The sequence below is a fragment of the Marmota marmota genome, unplaced genomic scaffold (assembly GCF_001458135.2).
Source record: "Marmota marmota marmota unplaced genomic scaffold, marMar, whole genome shotgun sequence".
Taxonomy (NCBI): Eukaryota; Metazoa; Chordata; class Mammalia; order Rodentia; family Sciuridae; genus Marmota; species Marmota marmota.
The window spans coordinates 27,218,080-27,242,368 of NW_026000005.1; the positions used below are offsets into that span (position 1 = coordinate 27,218,080).

At 38.5% G+C, this 24,289-nt stretch overlaps 1 protein-coding gene across 1 annotated transcript in view; it reads left to right on the forward strand.

Annotated features, from left to right (window-relative positions):
* Pth2r (parathyroid hormone 2 receptor) overlaps positions 1 to 22,179 on the forward strand; it is a 99,630-nt gene extending 77,451 nt beyond the window's left edge. The window contains exons 10-13 of the mRNA XM_015481320.2: positions 9,424 to 9,518; positions 16,733 to 16,871; positions 18,397 to 18,438; positions 20,795 to 22,179. Of these exons, the coding sequence (XP_015336806.2) occupies positions 9,424 to 9,518; positions 16,733 to 16,871; positions 18,397 to 18,438; positions 20,795 to 21,187 (669 nt within the window). The 3' untranslated portion in view covers positions 21,188 to 22,179. The remainder of the gene's footprint in view (positions 1 to 9,423; positions 9,519 to 16,732; positions 16,872 to 18,396; positions 18,439 to 20,794) is intronic.
* The last annotated feature ends 2,110 nt before the right edge of the window (positions 22,180 to 24,289 follow it).

The window sequence follows — 24,289 nt, forward strand, 5'->3', positions numbered from 1 at the left end:
TTCCCCCGTCTCGAACCCAGAATTCAGCCCTGAGTACGGTGCTTGCACGGCTGGCAGAAACTGCAGCGCTGTATCCCTGCGTCACTATCTCCTCGTTTCCCAGGGCGCGCTGCAGACTCTAGCCGCGGGGCGGTTTGCTGAATAAGCAGTGTTACCCTCCGTGAGACAAACCTCTCGCGTTTGAGTCCCCGTAGCCGATCCTCGTGCGATGGAAATCCTTCCTCCAGGTTCCGGATCACCCCACTATTGCTGGAAATTCCTAACAAGATATCCTTTAGCCGTCCTGACTTGTCATACTCCCACACTGTGAAGCAGTACACGGGGGCAATGCACTCCCCTCGCCGCCATCTTCCTCCTTCCGTGAATAAGTTTTAAACACAGCAAAACTTCAGTAGAAATTTGGAAGGAACCACTTACTTTTGGAATTGTGGGATCTAAATTTATAGCATTGTTTCTATGTTTCTTTTTGTTTACATGTGTTAAAATTATTTTTTAGACAACTAGGATCATTGAAAAATAATAAATTTATTGTGGAAATAAGTGTCTCAGAATGTAACGATTTATTTTTCACCTGCACCATCTTGATGTTGATTTAAAGATGATTTTTAAATTCTTCTATATACCATCAAAATAAAAGGGATGTTTCCTAGTGGAGGACAAAGCCTGGCATTGGTCCTGGGCCATCCAGAGCATTATTGGAAGGAACAATGATGCTCAGCCCAGGAAGCAGGTGAAGCAGCAGACAGGGTAACAAAGTCCAAGGTAAAGTTGGCAGATGGAATAAGCCCATCATGCCAGGGTACTGCCCCCACATTTAGGGTCTGAAATAGCGAAAAGAATAAAACCATTGACATCAAAATACAGACTGAGAAATTAAACAGACTTGCTTTGGGACACTTATGAGCTAGCCTTGAGGACACCAGTAATATAGGGTGGAGAGCCATTTGGTACTAGCAGACACTTGAGATCTTAAATTTACAGGTCAGGGAAAAGAAACAGAAGACTCTCCAGTATTTGTGTTTATTTAACTATTGCTTTATCCCGTGTCATCTACTATCCATCTCTTCATCTACATCCGTTGACAAGTGATCCTACTGCCTTTCTAGGCCCTGCTTATAGTTTAACTTGACCAAAAATTCTTTTCTCCCTTGACAGAATTACTCACCTATGTCTTATTAATCATTTCATGAATAAATATTTTGCTTTTTGTTTCAGTGAATAAGTTTTAAACACAGCAAAACTTCAGTAGAAATTTGGAAGGAACCACTTGCTTTTTGTTTCAGGAGTATCTGTCTTAGAATCTCTTTTTACATTAAACTGCAATTGACTTTTAGGGAGGTATTCAGTGATTCCCAGTTAGAGTCCAGGAAGGATTATATAACTTGCCTGAGGTTACACTGTTAGACAGTGCTGAAGCCAGAGTCAAATTTAGGCAATGTGGATCCAGAGTCAATAGTTTTTGCTCTTTGTAGTGACAGGATTTAAGCTGGATCAGTATATGTGAAGGAGGGGTTTGAAGCATGGTGTACAAGAGGATTTAGGTGGTACAGGCAAAGTGGTTAAAAACACTGAGTCAAATATGGAAAATGTTGGTCCCTTTCCAGCCATTCTAAACACATCAAGGTGTCTTTTTGGTACTTGTCTTTAACACAACTTTAACATGAATGGTGTCTTTTTCAGGGGGATGGGGGCAGCAAGACAGGTAACATAATCTAGATAAAATTCTACAAGACATTTTGTTTTCACTGTACTGATTTTACAGTTGTCTTTTCTTGCTTCTCCCTATGTAGTTAATGGTATGGGACTTAAATTTTAATAATTTAATGCAAGTGAAAGGTATTTAGTAAATATTAGTGGGTGAATAATATTGATATGACAAAATCATGGTGGTGGTATCCTAAGTGATTTATTTGGGGAACACTGAACTAGATAAATTTATTTAACAACAAAATCTGAAATTTCTCTAAAAGATCTGACCATTGTAATCAGGAAGTGTCCATGGTGGTAGGATGTGGGTTGTGTTTTGTGGGATCAGGCTCCATAAAATTGAACTGTATCACATTTTAGTTATTGCCTCTGTCTCCCCATGTGCTCTTCTAGGACAGGAACAGCTCCTGTTTTTTTTTATTTTCCTAGAGTGCCTGCTACTTGTTGGTACACAGAAACATTGAATGAATGAAAAACGCACAAATATGTTTAACAAGGTTACTTCTAGTGGATCCTATGAAGTTATAGTTTGATCCTATGAAGTTATATTTTATAAGCATGCCAAAAGTCTGAAACATTTGCCATTATATTAGGTACTTACCTACTATCATTTAACATGTAGTTTCCTTCACAAAATGAGTTTCCTTAACTAAAATGAGTATATCAATAATGTTACAGTTGTCACTATGACTGGAATACTCTTACACAGAGAAATATTTGACTTAGAATCACAGGGCTTTGGAACTTTAGGGATCTTAGATTTTGTTGAGTTTCACTAGACTTATTAGTCTACAAGCATAAAATTTATGACCAAGGTCATACAGTTTATTATTGAAAGAGGTTCAGCTCATAATAGTTTGTGTAGACTGTTTCAAAGTGTGAGCAACTGTATGAATCCTAGTTCTAATTCTTATAAGCTGACTTTGTTATGATTTAGCCCTTCATAGCTTTTGCTTTCTAAAAAGGAAATTAGATATTCTAATGTTGACTTCAGAGGCTTATTATGGGGACTAAATAAGATAATGAAAGTGCTTAGTGTAGCCTATGAGAAGCATTCTATTAATAGAAGCCTGTAGCAACAACAACTAATACCAGTAGAAGTAGCATGAGGATAGCAGGTTTGGTAATGACAGAAATGGGGGTATATACAGTGGTCTGGCAATCTTGTTGAAGTCTGTCTATGTCAACCATAAAGTTACGAATAAGGGGAAGACTTCGAAAAGCAAACATCAAGTAAGTGGTATCTGAATGAAAAGAACAAAAGAAAAGTTGAAGTCATCCAAGAGACAGAGTAGAGAAGGGTTTCCCAGCCTAGAGATTAATATCTGTCCAGGTAAAAATGAAAGGACCCTGTTTCCTGTGGAACGAGGGTGAGTCTGCAGAAAATGTGGGAGATCTGACTGTAAGTTGGATGGAAATGGAATCGTGATGGGATTCCTATTCTAGGCTAAGTACATTTGAGTTTTCCTTAAAATTATGGTGAGGCATGAAGATATTTAAAGCAGATTTGACTGGATTTGAGTTTTGAAAAGAAAATTCTGGAAGCATTATGGTGGACAGATCAGATGAACTTGTTTGGAGAAGTGGTATCTGTTTAAGAGAGAAAGTGATTACTTACCTTTAAGTGCATGGTCCTATCTGGTTGACCTGACATCAATTATGATATTTTGATATTTCTATGTGAGCGATTGTACTTTTGATGCAGCCTTCTGGAGAAAGAGACAGGGCTTACAGAGTTGCATTAAAATGGAGACAACCACAAATGACTGTAAACTGCTAAGAGGCACAAATACTGCAGCAGCTTGTGACCACAGTCCATGGATTTTACTGTTTTCATGGAGTTTAATCAGTTCATTAAACTGGTTCCTTTGGAGAAGACATGAAGCCTTAACAGATTTGCTTGTGCCATGTGTTGCTTCATCTTAGCTAAGTAGAAATGTGAATATGTGATAAGGAAAAAGATTTTTTAAGGAATCAAGAAAAGGTAAACATTGCCATCAATAAAATATATATGTATACTTAATTTAATGACATGTCTTTTATACCAGAAGGACAGAAAAGTCTTCCAGGATCACTTTTCTTATAGTTGATACATTTAAGCAGTATTTATGGAATGGTAGTAACAAAATAGAAAATCTAAAATTCAAGTCTTTGAGCAACCCCCATCTGGCATTAAAAAAAGGAACCAAAAGCTGAAAGTGGAACTCAGGGTCAGTTATTCATTGAGACATTTGAATTTAGATGCTTGTTTTTCTGCAGGCAGTAGTTTGTTTTCTGGTAACTGCTCAAACACAAGTCATAGAATCAAAGAAAACTCGAGCTGGAGAACACTTGGGGATATTTTGCCTGATGTTAATCTGACAACAACATTGCCGATATTTTTGACCTTTAACCCCACAGAGAATGGATGCAACCATAGAAACTGATAGTTTACATTATAGCAGTGAGTGTCGCAAAATTACAGATGGCTTTTTTGACAATCTCTCTTTCCAGCCACTTTCTAATGGCATGTATTTGCATGATTTTAGATGTGTACTTTACAGCACCATTGTGGATCCAAGCTAAGAACTAATCTCTGTGTTCAACAAATAGTCCGTGGTATTTGTCACAGGCCTTGCTCAGTGTGTGAGCAATGATCTAGTTGGAATGACTAACCAAGCAGTGACTCTTGAGGAGGCTGCATAATACTTAGAGCACATTAAATAGACAGCGCCAGATTTTCTTTTCTTTTCCCTCTCAAAATATGTTTTGTTCCACATACCTGTCAAAGGATATCTCAGAGAATTCTGGCAGAAGGAATAAGATGGTACCTCTCATAAAAGCCTTTGGAAAAACTTGAAGTGATAAGTTTTAAAAATATCACATCCAGTGCTTTTTTTTTTTTTTTAAGATATGAAAAGAAGCAGACACAAAAGTTTCAAGCTCCTCTCTGTTGTTCATGATTCATTTTCCCCAGTTGTGATTAAAGGAGGCTCACACTCCAAAAACAAGGGATAGGGAGGACAGGGATGATAGGTAGAGAAGAACTTTTAAGAAAAATGGATAGAAATTAACCTCTAATCGTTGACAGAATTGCAAATACCAAATGATTTTTTTTACCAAGAGAAAAATCTCCCTTCCAGAACCCTAAATGAGATAGAAATAGAACTTCAAATGAAAGTTCTTAAGACTTACCATAGATGATGTCCTAAGTTGTAATATGAATTCCAACTGATAAGAAATGAGCGACGTATTTTGTTTTTATACCTGTCTCATAGATAATTAATTATAGTGCTTAATAAAGATCAGAGAATTTCTCACCTACATTTAAAAGTTCGGTTCAATATTTAGTACTAATATGCATATAAACAAAGCAAAAACATTTCTTATGTTCATGATACTGAAAAACTTTGAGGTGAATAGATGAGATGTATTCAGTGTCTCTGAGCGGCACTAATACATTGCATCTGTCTTTGCTGCCCTGATTTTAAACGAGTCTAGTTATACAGCAAAGGGGGAAAGGAGAACCAACACAAAACCCTCTTGCAGTTGGCGGCTGGGCTCCCCCTAATTAATGAGGATCGCCCACCCAGGTACAGGATGCTGGGAGTGAGAGGGGCTCTGATCCTGGGAGATGCTGGAGTGGGCTCACTGCAAGCTCCCAACACAGAAGGATGAGCTGCCTCAAACAAACTTGGTACCTCTTCCCACATTCACTCACCAAATGATTCAATCCATCTTTTCTGCAGAAAGCAAGGGGGAGAGAAAGGAAATGCATATCAGTTGAATCTCCTCCCCTGAAGGGAAGAATCGCAACTGGGGAGACGTAGCCCTCCCCAGCATGTATCCAAAGACCCAGATGAAACTTACAAATGTAGAGCAATGATTTTGTAGGCCTTTTGTAACAGTCAGCTCTTCTATACCTAAATTTTGATTTCTTTCTCTTAGAGATACCTACAGGTTAAAATCTACATGGAAGGGGACATGCTGATTTTACCCAATATTAGAGTGTGCATATCTTGTTTACTCATTTATTCACTTGCTCATCTAACAAATCTTAGTTAAACACCAAGAACACTGCAGGCACTCTGAGGCAGTGGAGATGAGAGGGTGGGGAGTTGGATGCCCATTTATCTTCACATAACTTAAACTTAGTCAGTAAAGTAGACATTTAAATGTGTGGCATGCTTTGCTGGGGCTGGGGTCTTGGGAGTAGCTGCTGACACAGAGTGACATTCAGCCGGAGGCCTGGAATGAGCTGATCTGGTGAGTATGAGTGAGGGGAGGAGTGTGGAGGAGCGGGGAACTTGGGGTAAAGTCTCAGCAGAAGGATAGTTGGAGGAGCCAGAGATTTCGTGGCTGAAATTTTGCGTTCTCTATTTTAATTCATTTCTGGTTCACTTGGAACAAATATATAAATCTCTGAGAAAGAATCCCATTTCTATATTTGCATTATTTAAAAGCCCGATTTACAAAACATTAATTCTTTTTGTTACTGGCTTTAATGCGTATTAATAGTCATTTTATTCTGTACCTTTTTTGGTTTTGTTTTCTTTATCTGTACTTTGCTTGTCATAGTTTGTCAAGCAAAATTTGACCTCTAAGAAGGTTTACATGAGATAGGAAAGGGCATTCCGAATGATTTTCTCTTATAATAATGATAATAATAAATTTATTTATTATTGTAGATAATAATAATAATAATAATAATAATAATAATAATAAAACAATGAGTAGCCTCCTCTTCTTGGTCTTGTTCCCTGTAAGTTCTCCTACTCCATCTGTTACTTTTCCATATGCAAACTCTTGTCTTTCTTTAGAATTTCTCTTGTGTCTTTATTGATTGATTCTATATTTTAATGAGCTTTTCTTAAAAAAGAGAATACTCTGCCTGTTGGCTCTCAGTTCCATGTCCTCTCTTATCACACAAGTCTGAGAGGACTCTCTGGGAATCTTCTAAGTCGTGGGATCTATTTCCTGCTCTGTTAGGTCTACTGTTGTTCCAAATATGGATTTCAAACCTTAGTTATATTTCTTTACAGTCTTTTGTTAATCTATTCTGCTCTTAAAATAAAAGGTGTCTCTGTTTTAAAACTCTATTATGTCCACTCATTTGATGGGCAGAAAAATGTGCAGTGGCTAAAAATACACTCTGTGGATCCAGGCTGCAGGGACTGTACTAGGACTCTAGTTTGTTGTTCTGTGTTATTTGTGTAACCAACCTGTGCCTCAGATACCTCATCTGTCAAACAAGGACGATAATATGCATGTCTTACAGAGCTGTGTGAAGAATAGTCAATTCATATAAAACATTTAGAATATTAAGTAGTTAATACCTTAATTTCTAATTACCCTACATTCTGTGTTTTACTAAATTATTCAGAATAATTTCATCTAAATAATTGTTACATGCATCAATATGTCTGTGTTTTGTTTCCCAATCTTTTTTTTGGGGGGGGGATACTTGGGATTGAACTCAGGAGCACTCAACCACTGAGCCACATCCCCCAGCCCTATTTTGTATTTTATTTAGAGACAGGGTCTCACTGAGTTGCTTAGTGCCTCACTTTTGCTGAGGCTGGCTTTGAACTTTGGATCCTCCTGTCTCAGCCTCCTGAGCCACTGGCATTACAGGCTTGTTTCCCAATCTTTTGAGGCAGCAAGTTCTATTCAATCTTAGTTCCCCCTAATTCTTGATTCTTTCCATAATTCATTTGGATGTCCTTAAATGTATCTTCTCAGTTATTAAATGGATGGATTAATTGGTGTGTATTTCTTCTAGTCAACTTTCTTGGGGGTTGCAGTATTTATTTGTGGTCTAGTCATCTAAGGACAGAGCCCTCTGTTCTAGGCATTTTAAATATGGTGGAGCTAACTAGAGAGAAAAAAAAGGGAAAAGAAAAAAAAAAGTGGGGAGGGATCTCATGAAACAGACCAAAGACCAATAGAACAGAGAAAGGGGACTAGGGAAGGGAGGAGGGAAAAGAAAGAGGAAATACTGGAAAAAAATAATCAAATTATATCATTATGTCACATGCACATATAAGTATTTAACAACTAAACCCACCATTATGTATAATTATAAAGCACCAATATAAAAAATATGGTGGAGCTGAAGGTTGGCCTACTGGAGAAGCCATTTATTATTCTTTCTTTTCAAGGCAGAGGGAATTACAGTCCATAGCTGGCATTGCTTCCACAGTTCTTCCAGCTTCAGTTCCTAACACTTAGTCCTTTACACACTTCCTCCTTAGCCCTTCCCAATGTCTTCACTCCAGCCATCCTGTACCACCAGGGAACTGATTGTCTTGGGGAGAGAGAAATTAATGGTGCATGCAATAAATTTAGTATTCATAAAGTAGTACCCATGTGATAAACTACTTCTTACCTTCTTTTTGATAAAGGTTGTGTCTATGAGCAGGTTGTGTAGTGGGTGAAGATGGAAATCCTCAAGTCTCATGGTTTGCATCTTTTTATCCACCTGAAAAGGAAATAGGAGATTATGGTTGAGAATTCACTGTGTGAACTCACACAGACCTGGTTCAAATTCCAGCTGGTAGCTGGGTAGCCCAGGTCAAATCAGCTCATCTCTTTGAACTGGAGTTTTTTCATCCATAATAAATGGACATAATGAAAGTGCTCCAGGTTCATGTGAAGTTTTAGAGAATTCAAGAAATGGCAGTTATGATTAACCTGGAAACATCCTTCCATTAACTCACCCCCCAACCCCCACCACCATTTGTATAGAAAGCTGAAATTATGGACAGGTGCCTACAGGGCTGTCAATGGTAGGGTGATAGCAAACAGGGTTGCAGAGGGCTCAGGGCTGATGCAGTCAGCTGACTTGGAGACTGAGGCATATGAATCACCCAATAGCCAAATTCTCCAAATTCCAGAAACAATTGAGAAATGTCTCTGCAACATGGCCTATCTCATGTATGCGGAACTTGATGGTCCTCTTTCCTGTCCCCTGCTTTGGTGTTGATGCAATGACTGCTGTGGGCAAGCTACATTCTCATTATTCCTAGGACTAGCACTTTCTGGACATTAGCTGCCTCCCTGAATGAAGGGACCCAAGGGGTTCAGGCTTCCATCTCTTTATGACCCTTGATGTAGAGACCTTTTCTTCTTCATGTTGGATCTCTTCACCAATCTCAAAGCCCTGTTTCTCTTTTTTGAAGACAGAACTTGCTTATTTCTATTGGTGCCCATCACCCATAACATTTCAAATCTAATTTGTTTTTCTATACCTGTGACCTTTCCTTCTTCTTTTTGTTTTAAACTTTAATATACATTCCCCAATGCTTTGCATACATTATAGGAGAGACAGTATCCTCAAATTAACCTTAGAGACAGAAGCTAAGTATTAATCCATTAAAAGGGGCAATCACATTTATAATAAAATAATTTGTTGTTGTTTTTCTACCAATTTGCCACAGAACATAGTTTGAACTTTGGTTTGGGAATTAGAAATTGGATCCTGGCAGATTCCTTTCTGGAATTTGTGGTTTCTAGTACTGTGGAAACTTTTTATTTTTCTTTGTATTTTTCTTTGTGGTTTTATGAAGGCAAATCAAGAATCACTAACCTTCCAATGTCTTGTCTCAGGCTCATTTATATTTATGGAATGGGTAAATTTTAGTCTTTGCATACAAAGAGGTTCAATTTTATGTACATTTCTATAAAAATGTTGATGACTAATTTAATAATTCTTCATAATGTTACTTTCTCTTTCAGCTGAATTTTATTCTGTTTCTGAACACTGTTAGAGTTCTGGCTACTAAAATTTGGGAGACTAATGCAGTCGGGCATGACATGAGAAAACAATACAGGTAACTCCAGAATAGGTCTCTATCAGAGGAAATATTTTAGTTACTATTTAAAAAACAAATATCAATTGATTTGAAATGTATTTAAGGGATTAAATTTATCAATGTGTTTGTGTATCATTTATGTAATTTTAGATATATGCATATTTTCAACATGTAAATAATCCCAAACCTTCCTTCATGCTTAAATTTTAAGTATATTTTTAATCTGTTTTTAGTAGGTTGGTATTTTTCTATAAATCATATGAACTCTTGGACAATCTCTTATTGATGATTTAGAGAATTTTGTCTGCATTTAAAAATGTGTCATAACTGGCAATAATCAAGAAAGAAGACTTCTTGTTTTGTGTCCGATCCTTTTATTGAATCGGCACCTACCAATATAAACTTTCAAGAACTTTCAAATGTCCTGATTGAAGGAGATCCGTTATTTAGCCTTTCATGAAAAAAAAAAAGGGCAAATTGAGTATTAATAAGAATCACATCAAACTATCTTAGGAGTATATCCATTTCTCCCAATGATCATTTTGGATATTCTGAGTAATAGTGGCCTCTATCCAACTAAACATGCACATAACCAGGTGGATGTGGATTAGTCTTTTCGATTCCTAAACAGGTAACTATTTCTTTCTGCCTCAGGTTGTTATGAAGTGTTATCTCAATTACAGAAAGGAATAATCCATGGTCAACATTTTGATTCTCTTTCACTTATGTTCTTTAAGCCCTTTTCTGATTATATTTAGGCAGCATTTGTTGCTGAGCAGCAATGACTGCAGGTATGACCTGGAGTCTAGACAGGATGCATGGTTTGGGATTAATCACCAGCTCCCAGCTCCAGATATTTCCAATGCTGCAAATGGTGGTATTGTAATATAAATTGTGCATAAGAGTTTATAGCAAAGAACCTAGGCTACACTATTTTGTCATGTGTTAGGTCCCATTGGTGAAGGCAGGGGCTAAAGGATGCTAGAACAATGGAAGGTATAAATAGCCTTTCAATCTTCATAAACTAAAAATGTGCAATGGTATTTGGAAACTACTTATTTCTCTAGTTCTGAATATAAGCTGATAATTCTATAGTTCTGAATGATGTGAGCTTGTGTTCTTAGGAAAAAAATTGCCCAAGATATTTGAGAAACTGACGGGAACAAAGGTTGGCTTATCTTTAATATTAATTGAAGAGAAAATATTTAGAGTTAATTCATGGGAAAATTATTTCTCAGAATAATTGAGAAGAATAATTTAGCTACTATTCAGAATTCAGAAAAAGTTTTTAATAATCTGGTGCTCAGAAGTTTTTAAAGTTTGAAGTTGTTAATGACTAATAGAAGTCAGGGAAAGTTTATTTTCAGCTATATATATCTTTTTTTTCATAGCTGAAACATATTTGATAATCTTAATAATGTCCAGAGTTAAACCACATATAAAAATGTAGTAGAAAAAGAAAACTTTATTTTTTAAGGAAAAAATATGGAAAACTACTTGGCAGCAATTTGGAAATTCAATTCGGTATTCAGTTTCTGAGGCCCTCGATTATAAAGTTTCACCTTTTAAGTAGACTTAAAAAAATGAAATTTGTGTCCCTGTCTCAATGAGGCTTTTTGGTTATTTAAATTTATATCCACAGTGGTTGAGTATTTAAATTTATATTAATTCATTTTTGTACTTTAAAACATATTTCATTTTGTTATTAGCTTTCTCTAACAAATGTTCAACTATTCTTGATAAAATAAAACAGTACATTTCAATGCATAATACTATGAAAGACTAAAAACACCTTAGAGCTAAGATCCTCTCCAGGTGAGGATGTGGTTACACACATCCTTTACACACAGTCTTTTTAAAAAGACTTTTGAAAAGTACATAAGACTCCTTTGTTGATAAAGTGAATTAAAATGGAAATGAATGAATACAATCAGTTTTTAAAATAACTTCATTTAAAGATAATCATAGATTCACATGTAGTTGCAGAAATAATTGAGAGAGGACTCATATATATCTTTCTCCGAGTTTCCCCCAGTGGTGACATACTGTGTATAGTTTACAGTTATTTTAAAACAAGATTGATGTGAAAAAATTAATCTCTCAGATTTAATGGCAAATTCTTATATTTTTCCCCTTTTAAATCACAATTTGATTCCTTTGCAAAGTAAGAAAAGTTGCTGGGATTGGAAAAACATTTGAACCATGAAGGATTACATATGCAAGATTCAATGAGAAAGAATATTTCAATATTTTGATTAATATGATTTTTCCACTCAATGACAAACAAAAATCATATTTCATGTTTGTTTTTAGAATAAATTCAACCAATACTTACATGCACAATGATAGTAAAGAGGACAGGTTTTAAGACTGAAACATCACTTACTGTATAATCTGGGTGAGTACTTTTCTCTGAACCTCTAACCTGACCTGGAAAGGGGGTAATGATAGCTCTCTCACATGGATGCTGTCAGAATAACATGATGTAGCCAGTGCAAGATGCAATAGGGACATGGTGTGACCTTGAAACCACAATCTAGTGGGAGGGAGAAAAGGAGGGGAAGGAAGGGAGAGAGAGAGAGTGAGAGATTAATTTAATCTCCCCCCTAAAGGAGGAAGGTACCAGTAGGCATGTATCTATGAGATGCTATGTGCACAGAAAGAGAACAAAAATTAATTAAAAACCAGAAAGGATCAAGGAAATTAGTTTTCTTTTCCTTCCTTCCTTCCTTCCTTCCTTCCTTCCTTCCTTCCTTTCTTTCCTTCCTTACTTTCTTCCTTCTTTTTTTTTAAGGAAGATGTGATTTTCTTTTCTTTTTTTTTTTTTACCGTACGGTTTATTTTTTATTTTTTTTTTAGTCATACATGACAGCAGAATGTATTTTGACATATGTGATTTTTCTAAAGACATGTAAAGATTTTCCAGAGCACTTCATTGGGAGACATCACTTAGGGATTGATAGCACAAAAAATGGACATCTATTTTCTAGGCAGTACACTGAGTTCTCAAAAACCATTTGACTCCTTTGTTTTCTTCTCGTGGCTCTCCCTATGGACACAGACCATCACCCATTTCCAGCAAGCCAGAAGACCACCATTAGTGAATAATCCCTAAATCATCTCCTTAGACAGCTGTGCCTTTGCAGACAGCCAAGCTGTGAAGATGTACAGTATACACGGGTGACCAGATGGACACTGAAAAAAATATTAGTGTCCAGAATTGCTGGATGCCCGATCTTAATGTAGACAGATGATGATGTGTGTACATTTGCTTGCACATACCCCTGCTTTAATTCATTTATTTCCATTGCACAATACATTCCAAAAGAGGATGTGATCACAGTTTACACAGAGATAAATGAACACACTTTAAATATTTAACTCATTCATCAATGAGGGAAGTGGTATAATTGCAAATGGTTCAAAAGAGAAGATAGATTCAGATAATGGATGCTGAAATGAATTTACAAATGGATGCACACCAGAAAAACTTGTCAATAACTACAGAGCTACACAGTTAGTGGCCTTCTCAGGCATCCTTTGCATTTCTGTAGTAGGCTGGTTTCTAAGGTAGCTCCTAAGATTCCTAGCCCCAGGTGTACAAGCCTTGTATAATTACTGTTCCCCTACTCACCTGGAGTTTGAGAAAGACTCATGATGAGACAGTTGCTATCCCCTTAGTTAGGTTACATTGTATGACAAAGGAAGTGGGCTAGTCACTCCTCTGAAGTGTTATATAGATTCCACCCTGGAAGCCTGGAGAGATTCTCCTGCTGGTTTTAAAAAAGTAATCTGACATGCTGTGAGGGCCTGTGACCAGGACCTGAGGGCAGCCTGTAGGAATTGAGTGACCCTGTTTGCATCCAGCAGACCTCTCTACCATTGTAAGAAAAGAAGGTCTTCTAGAAATCTAAATGAGTGTACAAGAGAACCCTGAGGTCCACAGGAGATTGCAGCTCTGGCTGACTCTGTGATTTCAACCTTGAGAGACCCTGAGCATAAAACTCAAGTATACTATGCCTGAACTCCCGGTACTACATAAAAACAGAGCAATAATAAATGGGTATTGCTTTAAGGCAGTAGTTTTGTGGCAATTTATTATATAGTAATAGAAAACAAATATAATTACTATCAATTTTCTGCATATCAACTTTTAGCTTTACACAGAGATTAAAAAAAAAAGTCAGACAAAGAGGGAAAAATCCAGAGGATTCAGGTAAAAGGGTATTTCCTATATTCTGTTGCCTAATGCAACTTTCCTAAACTTTGATGTTTGTGACCATTTCACTATCTATTGCTTTTCTCTATTTCTTTGTTTTAATCTAGTTTTGGGCTCTTAGCCACACATAGTAAGAACAGAGTTAGCTTGATTTTGAGAACAATTCCCAGGGGGATTTACTCTTCCTCTTGAAGAGGGAAATATAATTTTCTTTTCTGAGTGATGTTAGACAAAACATTTAAGCTTCTGCAAGTAAAGTTGACATTGTCACTTTGTATATGATTAGCTGGAGTTAAAATGGCTTTCAGGTATTCAAAGTGTCCTGTAGTCTTGTCACATGGGAAGACAGGGTTTATGGATCAGGTTCAGGAAGACAAGCACATGCAAAGATCTCTGAAAGCTACAGGTCGGAGAAACCCATTGCTCCTCAGGAATACTGTCTTGAATTAAATGGACTTAATGTAGAATTTTCAAATTGAATGGACTGTATGTAATGCAAGGTATGAGATATTTGCACTAGGAGCAGCAGAGGAAACCAGGGGCTTGAGGGACAGGTGGATGGCACTGAGCCTAGAGGAACATGTGGTCCATGCACTCCTGAGAGAAAAGACAGACAGCAGAGAATGAGGCAGAGCAAATGTGCAACTCCAGACATCTCAATAGATATTACAATATGCTTTTGTGAGACACTTCATCTTCTATAGGAGTTGGTAAGAAAGATGTGATAGAAAAGTATACATGTGCACACACAATTTGATCCCTGGTAAAGCATCATAATATTAAGCTCTGTAGACTTCTGTGCCCTCTTCTGTCATTGCAGAGATGAGGAAACTGAACCACGGTCGGCACAAGTATTTAGGAAGGTCTAGAATCTGAATCCAGTTCTTTTTAGTCTTAGTCCAGTGTGGCCTCAACTCACCTACACAATTTCTTTCCAAGAAGAAAATTAAATTAATAGATAAAGCAGCTGGACACAAGACTAGTGAGAACAGAAGAAGGTTGAGATTATTGGGTGTAAATGATTCATAGAGAAAGAGGGTAATATGAGAAACAAATTCATAGAGAAAGTGGGCAATATGAGAAACAAGTAAGAATGAAGACACATTTGGCAATTTCTTGGGTAAAAAAGTGCAAACAAAACAAAACCAACCAACAAGCAGAAAGTGGTGCACTTGGATGTGCTAGCTAGCTATGGCTGCAAAATGAATGACCACACCAAGTGGCTTAAAAAATATACTTGGCATTTCTGTTTCTGTAGCTCAGGAATCCAGGTCTAGGTCCTCCACTTCAGTCTCTTACAAGGCTGCAGTTGAGAGGCCAGTTGGGGCAGTGATTTTATGTCAGGGTTGGACTGGGGAAGTTCACATGACTATTAGTAGGATTCAGTTACTTGCTGGATATTGTCTAGATGTCATTTTTTCTCACCACTTGGGCCTCCCGACAGCAATTCACAATGTGGCAGCATCCTTCACTGAAGAAGCAAGGGGGAGAAAGAGTCTGCTAGGAAGAGGAAAGTTATAGTCTTATGCAACATAATCACATATGTGGCATCCTCTTATCTTTGTTAAAGTCTATTGGTTAGAAGCAAGTTGCTGGTGCTGCCCACATCAGGAAGAAGGGACTGACAAGGATATAAATAACAAGAGGTAGGGTCATCAAGAGACATTTAGAATACGCCCATCCAGGGAGACAGAACCAATAGGACAGATATAGATAGATAGGTAGGTGGTAGGTAGATAGTTAGATAGAGATATACTAGAGGGGGCTTTTGGGGAGAGTTGGCACATGTGATAATGGAGGTTGAGAGATCCCATGACAGGTGTACATGCCTTGTATAATTACTGTCCCCCTGTAATACCAGGGACACCAGTAGCATGGTTCAGTTCAAGTCCAAAAGGTTTAGAACAAGGGGAGCAAATGATAGAACCCTCAGTCCAGGGCAAAGGCTGGAAAACCTAAGGGGCTGCTGGTTCAAGTGCCAGAGAACAACAGCTGGAGAAACTGGCGTTGTCATGTCCAACTACAGGAGAAAAAGAGAGCTGTCCAGAAGAGAAAGGACAAATTCACCTTTCCTCTGCCTTTTTGTTCTATCTGGGTCCCCAGCTGATAGGATGGGGCCTGCTCACATTCAGGGCAGGTCTTCCCCTCTCAGTTCACTGACACACAGCACTTCAAAGCCACAGAGAGGGATGAAAGAGGAGGTTGCATGGGAGCAGGAAAGCAAGGATAAGACCCCAGTGACTAGATGGCCCCCTGCAGTCTCCCCTGCAAGCACCTTCATAAACACCCTGGAGAATCCTCTGCCACTTCTCAGGGTTTCCCTTCATCCAAGCATGTCAAAACCTACAATCAACCACCATACCATCCTCTTGGAAAAACCCAGGAAGGATTACTCTAAATACAGAAGAAAATGTGTATGATGAGCCCATTAAGGGAAATAATATCATGAAATCACCTAGTCTGAAGATAGAACAAAAAGTAGACAAATAGAACTATATAGGTAATAAAGTTTAAGATAGAGTAGTGTATGACAGAGAATATTCTGAGGAGGCAGGTGGAAATAAGTGCATGTTGCTCATAAAGAAATACAAAATATCTCCAAGAGTAGTTGATTTTAAGATGAACAAAGCAGCCAAATCCTGCCTAGGAACATGAAGGCAGTTAATGTGGATGGAGGAGATGTGTCTTTAAATCTCAAACATAAGAGGACTTAGGACAGAAGAAAAGCACTTAACAACTTTGTAAAAATAGCCTCCTATAATCAAGAAAAGTGAAATGAGTGGAGATATTTAGGGGATATTAATCATGGGAAGTGAGAATCAACTACCTGATTCAGTATAAAATTGACAGGAAGAGAAGGAAGGTGGTGGTGGGGGGCCTAGCAGGAGTGGTGGAATCCAAAGACAGGTGGCTTCTGTTAGCAATGCTTAACCTAATTTTTTCCAGAAAGCTGCCTCTGCTGAAAGAACGTTAGGCTGATGGATGAATAAAAAGGCTTGCTGCTGTCTTTCAGGAAACTTGCCAAGTCCACGCTGGTCCTCGTGCTGGTCTTTGGAGTGCATTACATCGTGTTCATCTGCCAGCCCCACTCCTTCACAGGGCTCTGGTGGGAGATCCGCATGCACTGTGAGCTCTTCTTCAACTCCTTCCAGGTAAAGGGGGCCATCTAGTCACTCGGGTCTTATCCTTCACTTTTCCTGCTCCCATGCAACCTCCTCCTCCACCCATCACTTTGAAGTGCTGTCTTCTGAGGCCTTCAGGGCAAAGTGTTCAATGGCACTTGTGGTTTTCCATCCTAGAGGTCTGGTTAATTCCCTGACCCCAGCAGAAGCAGCCCTGGAGCTGTTTCTCACAGGAACAAGCCTAGGCAGCAAGATAAGCAAGTACATTGTTATAAAATATGTAACTCCTGCAGAGCTTTTGTGTGTGGAAAATAAAGGGAAGCCAAAGAAGGCTCTGGCAGGGAAAAGTGAAAAAAGGGGGTGGGGAGGTTTAAAAGGGAAAAAAAGAGGAAAAGCTTGCCACTACATGTTTTATCTCCTTTGAAATAGGATGGCCATGATCCCTTGCGCTGATTACTCTTCACCTTGCCACCTCCTACCTCCTTGAGTCTAGTCTATACGTAATAGTCTGAAGAATCTTGAAATATATAAATTTGACCATGGTACTTAACTTGCCAGGAATATCCACATATTTAAAGTTGAAATGCCATTTTCTGGCATCCACAGTCCTGCCTGGATGGAGATGGTATGAGGTAGCCCAGGATGTTGTAGGCACCCCAGTGTGCTATCATTGCCACACTTCTGTTCCTCAAGAGGCGCACACTTGCTGTTCTTTTTGCCTGGAAGGCTTCATACAGCTGGCTTCTTGTTCTTATCATTCAAACCAACTTAGATGTCACGTCTTCAGTTATATATTGGTTCCTCATCTGCTATACCTATTGGTCTCTCTAACACCATTTATATTACCTGCAAATGCTTATCATCTTTTTTTCCTCATATGGTTATTTGTTTGTGTTTTATCCATGTTTCTTCTTTTCCAGAACTGTTTTGTTTATATTTGCATTGTCTTGCTGAGCCAATCCTAACACACTGTATAAGCTCAATAGATATTTTTGAGTAAATGAACAGATTCTTTTTAGTCTTATCATATACTATTTTATGTCTCTGGTTTCTAGCATTCATAGTCTATACATATCTTTTACCAACCTGGGGATGGGAAGATGTGCTCCTTGAGTGGCAATATAGATGAAACTAGTTAATAGCAATCAGTTGTAGCTGAGTGTGGTGGTGCATGCCTGTAATCCCAGTGACTTGGGAGACTTGAGGCAGGAGGACTGCAAGTTCAAAGTCAGCCTCAGCAACTTAGCAAGGCCTTAAACAAATTAGCAAGTCCCTATCTCAAAATAAAAAGAATAAGAATAAAAAAATGGGCTGGGGAGATCGTAGCTCAGCAGTTAAGTACCTCTGGGTTAAATCCTAGTACCCCCCCCCCCAAAAAAAAGAAAAGAAATCAGATTTTTGCTGTCTTGGAGCATTGTATTCAGTTAGTTATTCCACTCAGTTAGTGAACACCAAGGAGAGAATCATAACAAATTTAGTGTAAATGTAAGGGTTTGGAAACATTAAGAAAAAGTAATTGAGTTGTCAGTGGGCTAACAGTGTCTTTGTTCTGCAGGGTTTCTTTGTGTCCATCATCTACTGCTACTGCAATGGAGAGGTAGGTCTGAAGGAACCCCTAAAAGTCAACAGAACTAGCCCCAGATAAGCTTGTACTTTAGTCCATTGTATGTTGCTATAACAGAATACCTGAGAGTGCATCATTTAAAAAGAACAGAAATTTCTTACAGTTCTAAAAGCTGGACAGTCCAAGTTGGGGGCCCGCCTCTGGCAGAGGTGTTCTTGCTGCATCATTGCAGTGGAAGGAAATGGGACAAGAGAGATTGCACTGAGAAAGATAAAACTTAAAACCTCAAGTTCTTTCCTAACTGGCATTCATCTATTCATGAGGGTGGAGCCTTCAGGACCTAAACATCTCTACTAGGCCCCACCTCAGAAAAACTGTTCTCTTGAAGATTAAATGTGCAACCTAAGTTGGGGCAATACATTCAAACCAGAGCAGCATATAAATGGTCATCACAATGTGAGCTGAATCTCTTTGGAGGATTCCCAAGATTTACAAGACAGATGGATAGGGAGAATGAAGGCGATTTAATCATATATTCTTTCAAGAAGATAAGCAGTGATGTAAATTAACTACGGTATTCCTTTTCTAAGCACTTTGAAATGACAACTCAGTTGCAAACCCTCATATTAAAAGCAACTTGTTGAAATGTAGATTGATATTTGCATCGACAGTGAACTTCAAATATAAGTTTTCTTGGGCACATCCATTAAAATACTTCAATATTTTTTTTTAAAAAAACTACGAGCTGGGAGTTGACCAGGAAGATGTCAGCACATTGAATGATAGATTTCACCTTTTCACTTTTAACATGTTGGATGAGTTGCTACCTTTCTTCTTTCAAATTTGCAACTTGCTGCAAGTTTCAGAAGTGCAAAGATATTTCCAATTGCTATAGATCAGCTAATGCTTCTGACCACATCTGGGGTTTGGACATTGTGGGATGCTAGGTCAGTCTCTTAAGTAACAATTCATTAATTCCCTGATTTACTTCTGTACCATTTTTACCTCATTTTGCAGGAAGGGCGAGTAATCAGGTGCTTATTTTTTGCCACGATGAACAGAGAGGAGCTTGTTGATTTAGGTGATGTCAGCTTACCACGTTTCTACTGCTTCCCTTAGAACTTGCAAGTAAGCTCCTCTGGAAATGGGCAGTAGCAGGACAATTGAATCTTCAGTAGAAGAAATGGAAACAAAAGCCCTGCCTTCTTGGAAATGTGTTTGCAGTGACTGCTTTTCCATGGAATGTCCTTCTTTCCTCATTTTTCTTTCTTCATTTTGCCTATAGATTGCTAGCGTGGCAGTTCCACTCCAAGCTGAGGACCTCCCTGCCATTCCTCAGTCGTCAGTCATTAAAGTGGTGGAAACAGATTTTACTCAGTAACTACTGAGAGTAGGGGAAAGATCTGAACTCCATCTAATTAGGGCAGGAGCATTTTAAAAGGAGAATGAGGAAAGGGGTGCTCAGGAGCTCAGTAGAGTCAGAGGATGAAAAAGTATAAAGTTGGCCAGTGTGGATGTGATAGGCCAGCTGTGCCTGCTGGCTGTAGTTCTCGAAGGCAGGGTTTTATCCTCCCACAGAGACTGGGAGACAGAGGCCTTATCCTTCTTGATGATTTGAACTTGAAGGAGTGGTTCTCAGGTCCTTCAGAGAGAGGCTTCTGAGAGGCCAGGATATTTACAACTGTGAGCCCTTGTTAGTAAATGTTCTAAGAGGTCAGGGAACTGTTATCTGGTGTATTTACCAGGACAAATCTTCTGGCAGCATTAAGCTTTTTCAGGCAGGCACTTTAAGCAGGGATGTGATCATCCATAGGGTCTACTCTGTGCTGCTAGAAGTCACAAGAGTTTGGTCAGGGGTTTGAATGGAGTAGCGAAGTGCAAAGGGTTCTGCAGTCCTCAATGTCACTATTTGTAGCTTATTTCTCTTCCAGACAAAAGTCTGCTTTCCTCTCCAAATCAGATACTTCTATTAGCTGCATTGCAACTTCTAGTTAAATACTAGTCTTGGACAAGTCCCTTTATTTCTCCCTATGCCTCAGTTTGCTCATCTCCAAAAATAGCCCCTATTCTGAAGATTTTTTTTAAATAACATTGTATCTTTTTAAAAGTATTTTTTTAAAGTCGTAGATGGACACAATACTTCTATTTTGTTTTTATGTGGTGCTGAGGATTGAACCCAGTGTCCCACATGCTAGGCAAGCGCTCTACCCCTGAGCTACAACACCAGCCCTCTTGAACATTATTTTGTGGTTGAGAGGGAATGTATCTCTAAAGTCCCAGGTGCATAGAGGAAGCTCAATAATGATTATTATAATTGAAATCAAGTCATACATCCTTGTAACAAGACTGCAGGTTCTCTTGTTTCTGATACATGTTTCCTGTCGTTCAGGTTCAGGGTGAGGTGAAGAAGATGTGGAGTCGGTGGAATCTGTCCATGGACTGGAAAAGGACGCCACCATGTGGCAGCCACAGATACGGCTCCGTGCTCACCACTGTGACTCATAGCACCAGCAGCCATTCCCAGGTGGCTGCCAGCACTCGCCTGGCGCTCCTCTCTGGCAAAACGGCCAAGACAGCCACCCAACAGCCTGACAGCCATGTAACTTTACCCGGCTATGTGTGGAGTAACTCGGACCAGGACTGCCTGCCACACTGCATCCAAGAGGAGACTAAGGAAGGTATTGAGAGGCAGGGAGATGATATTCCAGCGGAGTCTTTCAGACCAATGGAATTTAGTCTAGTCACAGAAGTACGCCAAGGAGAAACCAAGGATGTTTTCTGAGTCAATGATTGTGGCAGCTGGGCATGGTGGTGCACACCTATAATCCCAGCAGCTCAGGAGGCTGATGCAGGAGGATCATGAGTTCAAGGTCAACCTCAAAAAAGGGAGGCTTGCTAAGGAACTCAGTGAGACCCTTTCGCTATATAAAATACAAAATAGGTCTGGGGATGTGGTTCAGTGGTTGAGTGCCCCTGAGTTAGATCCCTGGTACAACCCCTAACAAAATTCCTCTGCCTGAGCCTGGGCTGAAAGGTTCAGGGTTAAGGTGTTACTTAATGCTTTCAGGCTCTGTGAGGTGTCTCCTATGGGCGCAAAAGATGAAGTGCCAGGGAGGTAGTTACTTTATTTTGGCATCAAATTCTTTTCTAAATTAATGTGTGGTACTTGCCCTGTAGTCGTTCATTTTTCTGCTACGTTTGCATATAAAAGGTTTCAATTGCTTAGCACTAGCTTTCTCTCATAAATATCACCCTAAATATGATAGAGATCATTTGATGTGTATCATTATTTTCCTTGTGAGAAATTAATACTCTCTTTTCTCTTTCTCACTTTATTGTACTTCTGTCATTACATTCGTTCTGCCTGTGCATGGGAGCAGCTAGGATCTGAAAAATGCATGTTGAAAGATTAAAGATCTAAGAACATGTATGCACTGGAAATTTAGTTGGCTGGACATGGATCAAATAATAAATTTATAACAGTAATGATAGATTCTTTCCTAGAAACAAGGGAAATATTTCAAAAAAGAATATTTCATATATCCCTTCTTTTGAATATGCTCCTCATGACCAGCCAAACCTCAGGACTTCCCTCCTCTTTCTTTGTAAACCACAACATATCAAGTGTTTTGCTCATCTGTAAGCTTGGATCTGCAAACTGGTTTTGTTTGTACTCACTTATGTTAGTAAATTACACTGCATCTATATCTTTTAATTTTTTGTTCTATTACAGATGGCATTTTGGATAAATTAAAAGTTTGCTTTAAAAATGCATTTTGGGTCCCTTTAAAAAATTTCTTTTCATCCTCTCACAGTATTTTTGAGAACTAACCAAACTTTTCTTCTCCAGATCTGCAGTCATTAGTATTTAGCTCTTGTGCTTTACCGAGCTTGAAATGTCAATAAGCATGGAAGTTATGAAAATATTTTTTGGAGCGCATGCCATGAAGCAGACATCCTGTTAGGTTTTTACAACTTCAACCTGGTTGATCTTCACTACAAACTTAGGAATAAGTCTTACCACTGTCATCATTTCCACAGAAGACTCACAGAGTAGAGCAACTTGCCCGGAGTTACCTAACTAGTCATTGACACAGATTCATTCACTTCAAGTCTCAGGTGCTTATAGCCATTGTGCTATACTGTCACCAATATATATGTAGCTCATTGGCCAACCAAATAATTCAACAAATGCCTTCTGGGTAGAGAGTGTTATAGGAACTTGTAATATATTTTTAGCTTCTGTTCCCTCATGAAATTTCTGTCCCCTCATGAAACACATATAGGAAATGAAAAGGATCACAGAGCAACATATACCCAGGCAAAATGACACAGTTGCAACAGAATGTCTCATCTGTTCTATGGAATGATTTAACCAATTTGCAATAGTGTCATAATGAACGAGGTGCTCTGATGTCTACATACCTTTTTGAAAATACTCTACTTCTTTTCCATGCATTTTCCTTCTTCATTCTCTGTTCTATAGTATAGATCATTTACTTCCCTTCCTGTTTATGAAGGTGCTATTGTGGGTATTTAATTCATCTGATTCAATTCTATGTTGTCACACCCTAGTCAGGAGGAAACTGTCATGAGCTGAGTCAGAGATTAACTTCAGTTCTTTGATAATTTTCTGCAAGTTTTTATAAAACTGCCTAACTTCTTTTATAATTCAATTTCACCATTTTTTAAAAAAATGAAGATAGAGCCAGGTGCAGTGGAGCATGTCTGTAATCCCAGCAGCTTGGGAGGCTGAGTGAGGCAGGAGGATCATGAGTTCAAAGCCAGTCTCAGCAACTGTGAGGCGCTAAGCAACTCAGTGAGACCCTGTCTCTAAATAAAATACAAAATAGGGCTGGGGATGTGGCTCAGTGGTTGCGTGCCCCTGAGTTCAATCCCCAGTACCCACAAAAATAAAAGAAGATAGTATTAGTCTACTTCCAAGAAATGTTCTGATTAATAAGAGAAGTCATATATTAAAATATTTTCTAACATGAACATTTTGTATAGATAGTAAGATTAGGTAATTGTTTATTATCATTTCAAATTATTATTTTTTGTCTCTTTATACTATAAAAGTCCTCAATGGTCATTGCAGTATTATAAGGAATTGTAATAGATATATTTTGTTGATAAGGAAAATACCAAGTTATTGCTTCTGAGTCAATTCCAAATTCTAAAGCTAGATCACTGCTTCTTTACATTTTTAACAGCTGTGAGTAGAACCTTCAGACTTTCCAAGTTCTCTTCAATTTTACTTATTCACTGATTCAAGAAACACTTAGAATCGACAGATACTCTGCTCTGTGCTGAGGCTACAATAGAGAATGAGGTACAACTTATTCCCTCTAGGAACAAAGAACCCCTGAGTTGTGAGGGCTCTTTGTCTCGTCTAAGTGTGCACTTATCTGTCCAGGTTTTCAAGGTGCTTGTATTCAAATAGTCAGCCTTTTCATCAGGTAAAATACTGGGCAGTTACAAACGAGTGGCTGATCTAGATGCAAAGTCACAAACTACTGGCCCATAAGGTAACTTTGCTTCATACCTATGCTTTATTTGCTCATCCAAGAAGTTTGAAAACATATTATTTAGTTGCCAACATCTAAAATTTGTATGATATCACATAATCTCTGAACAATTAAAGTGCCAGAGGATCTCCTGAGAGTGGAGGTTAGAATTGGCTAGCAGCCTCTTCAGACAGGGCAAGGCCCACATTTGCCCAGTGTTTACTTAGACTTGTCTATTTATTTCCATTACATTCCTGGGCTTTGGACACATTTGACATGTGTCTCTTAATGTAGATGATGAACTTGCATATAAATAAGCAATGGTTTTCAAAAATATTCTTGAGGAGTGGTAGCCTATGTAGTTTTTATTTTTTTCT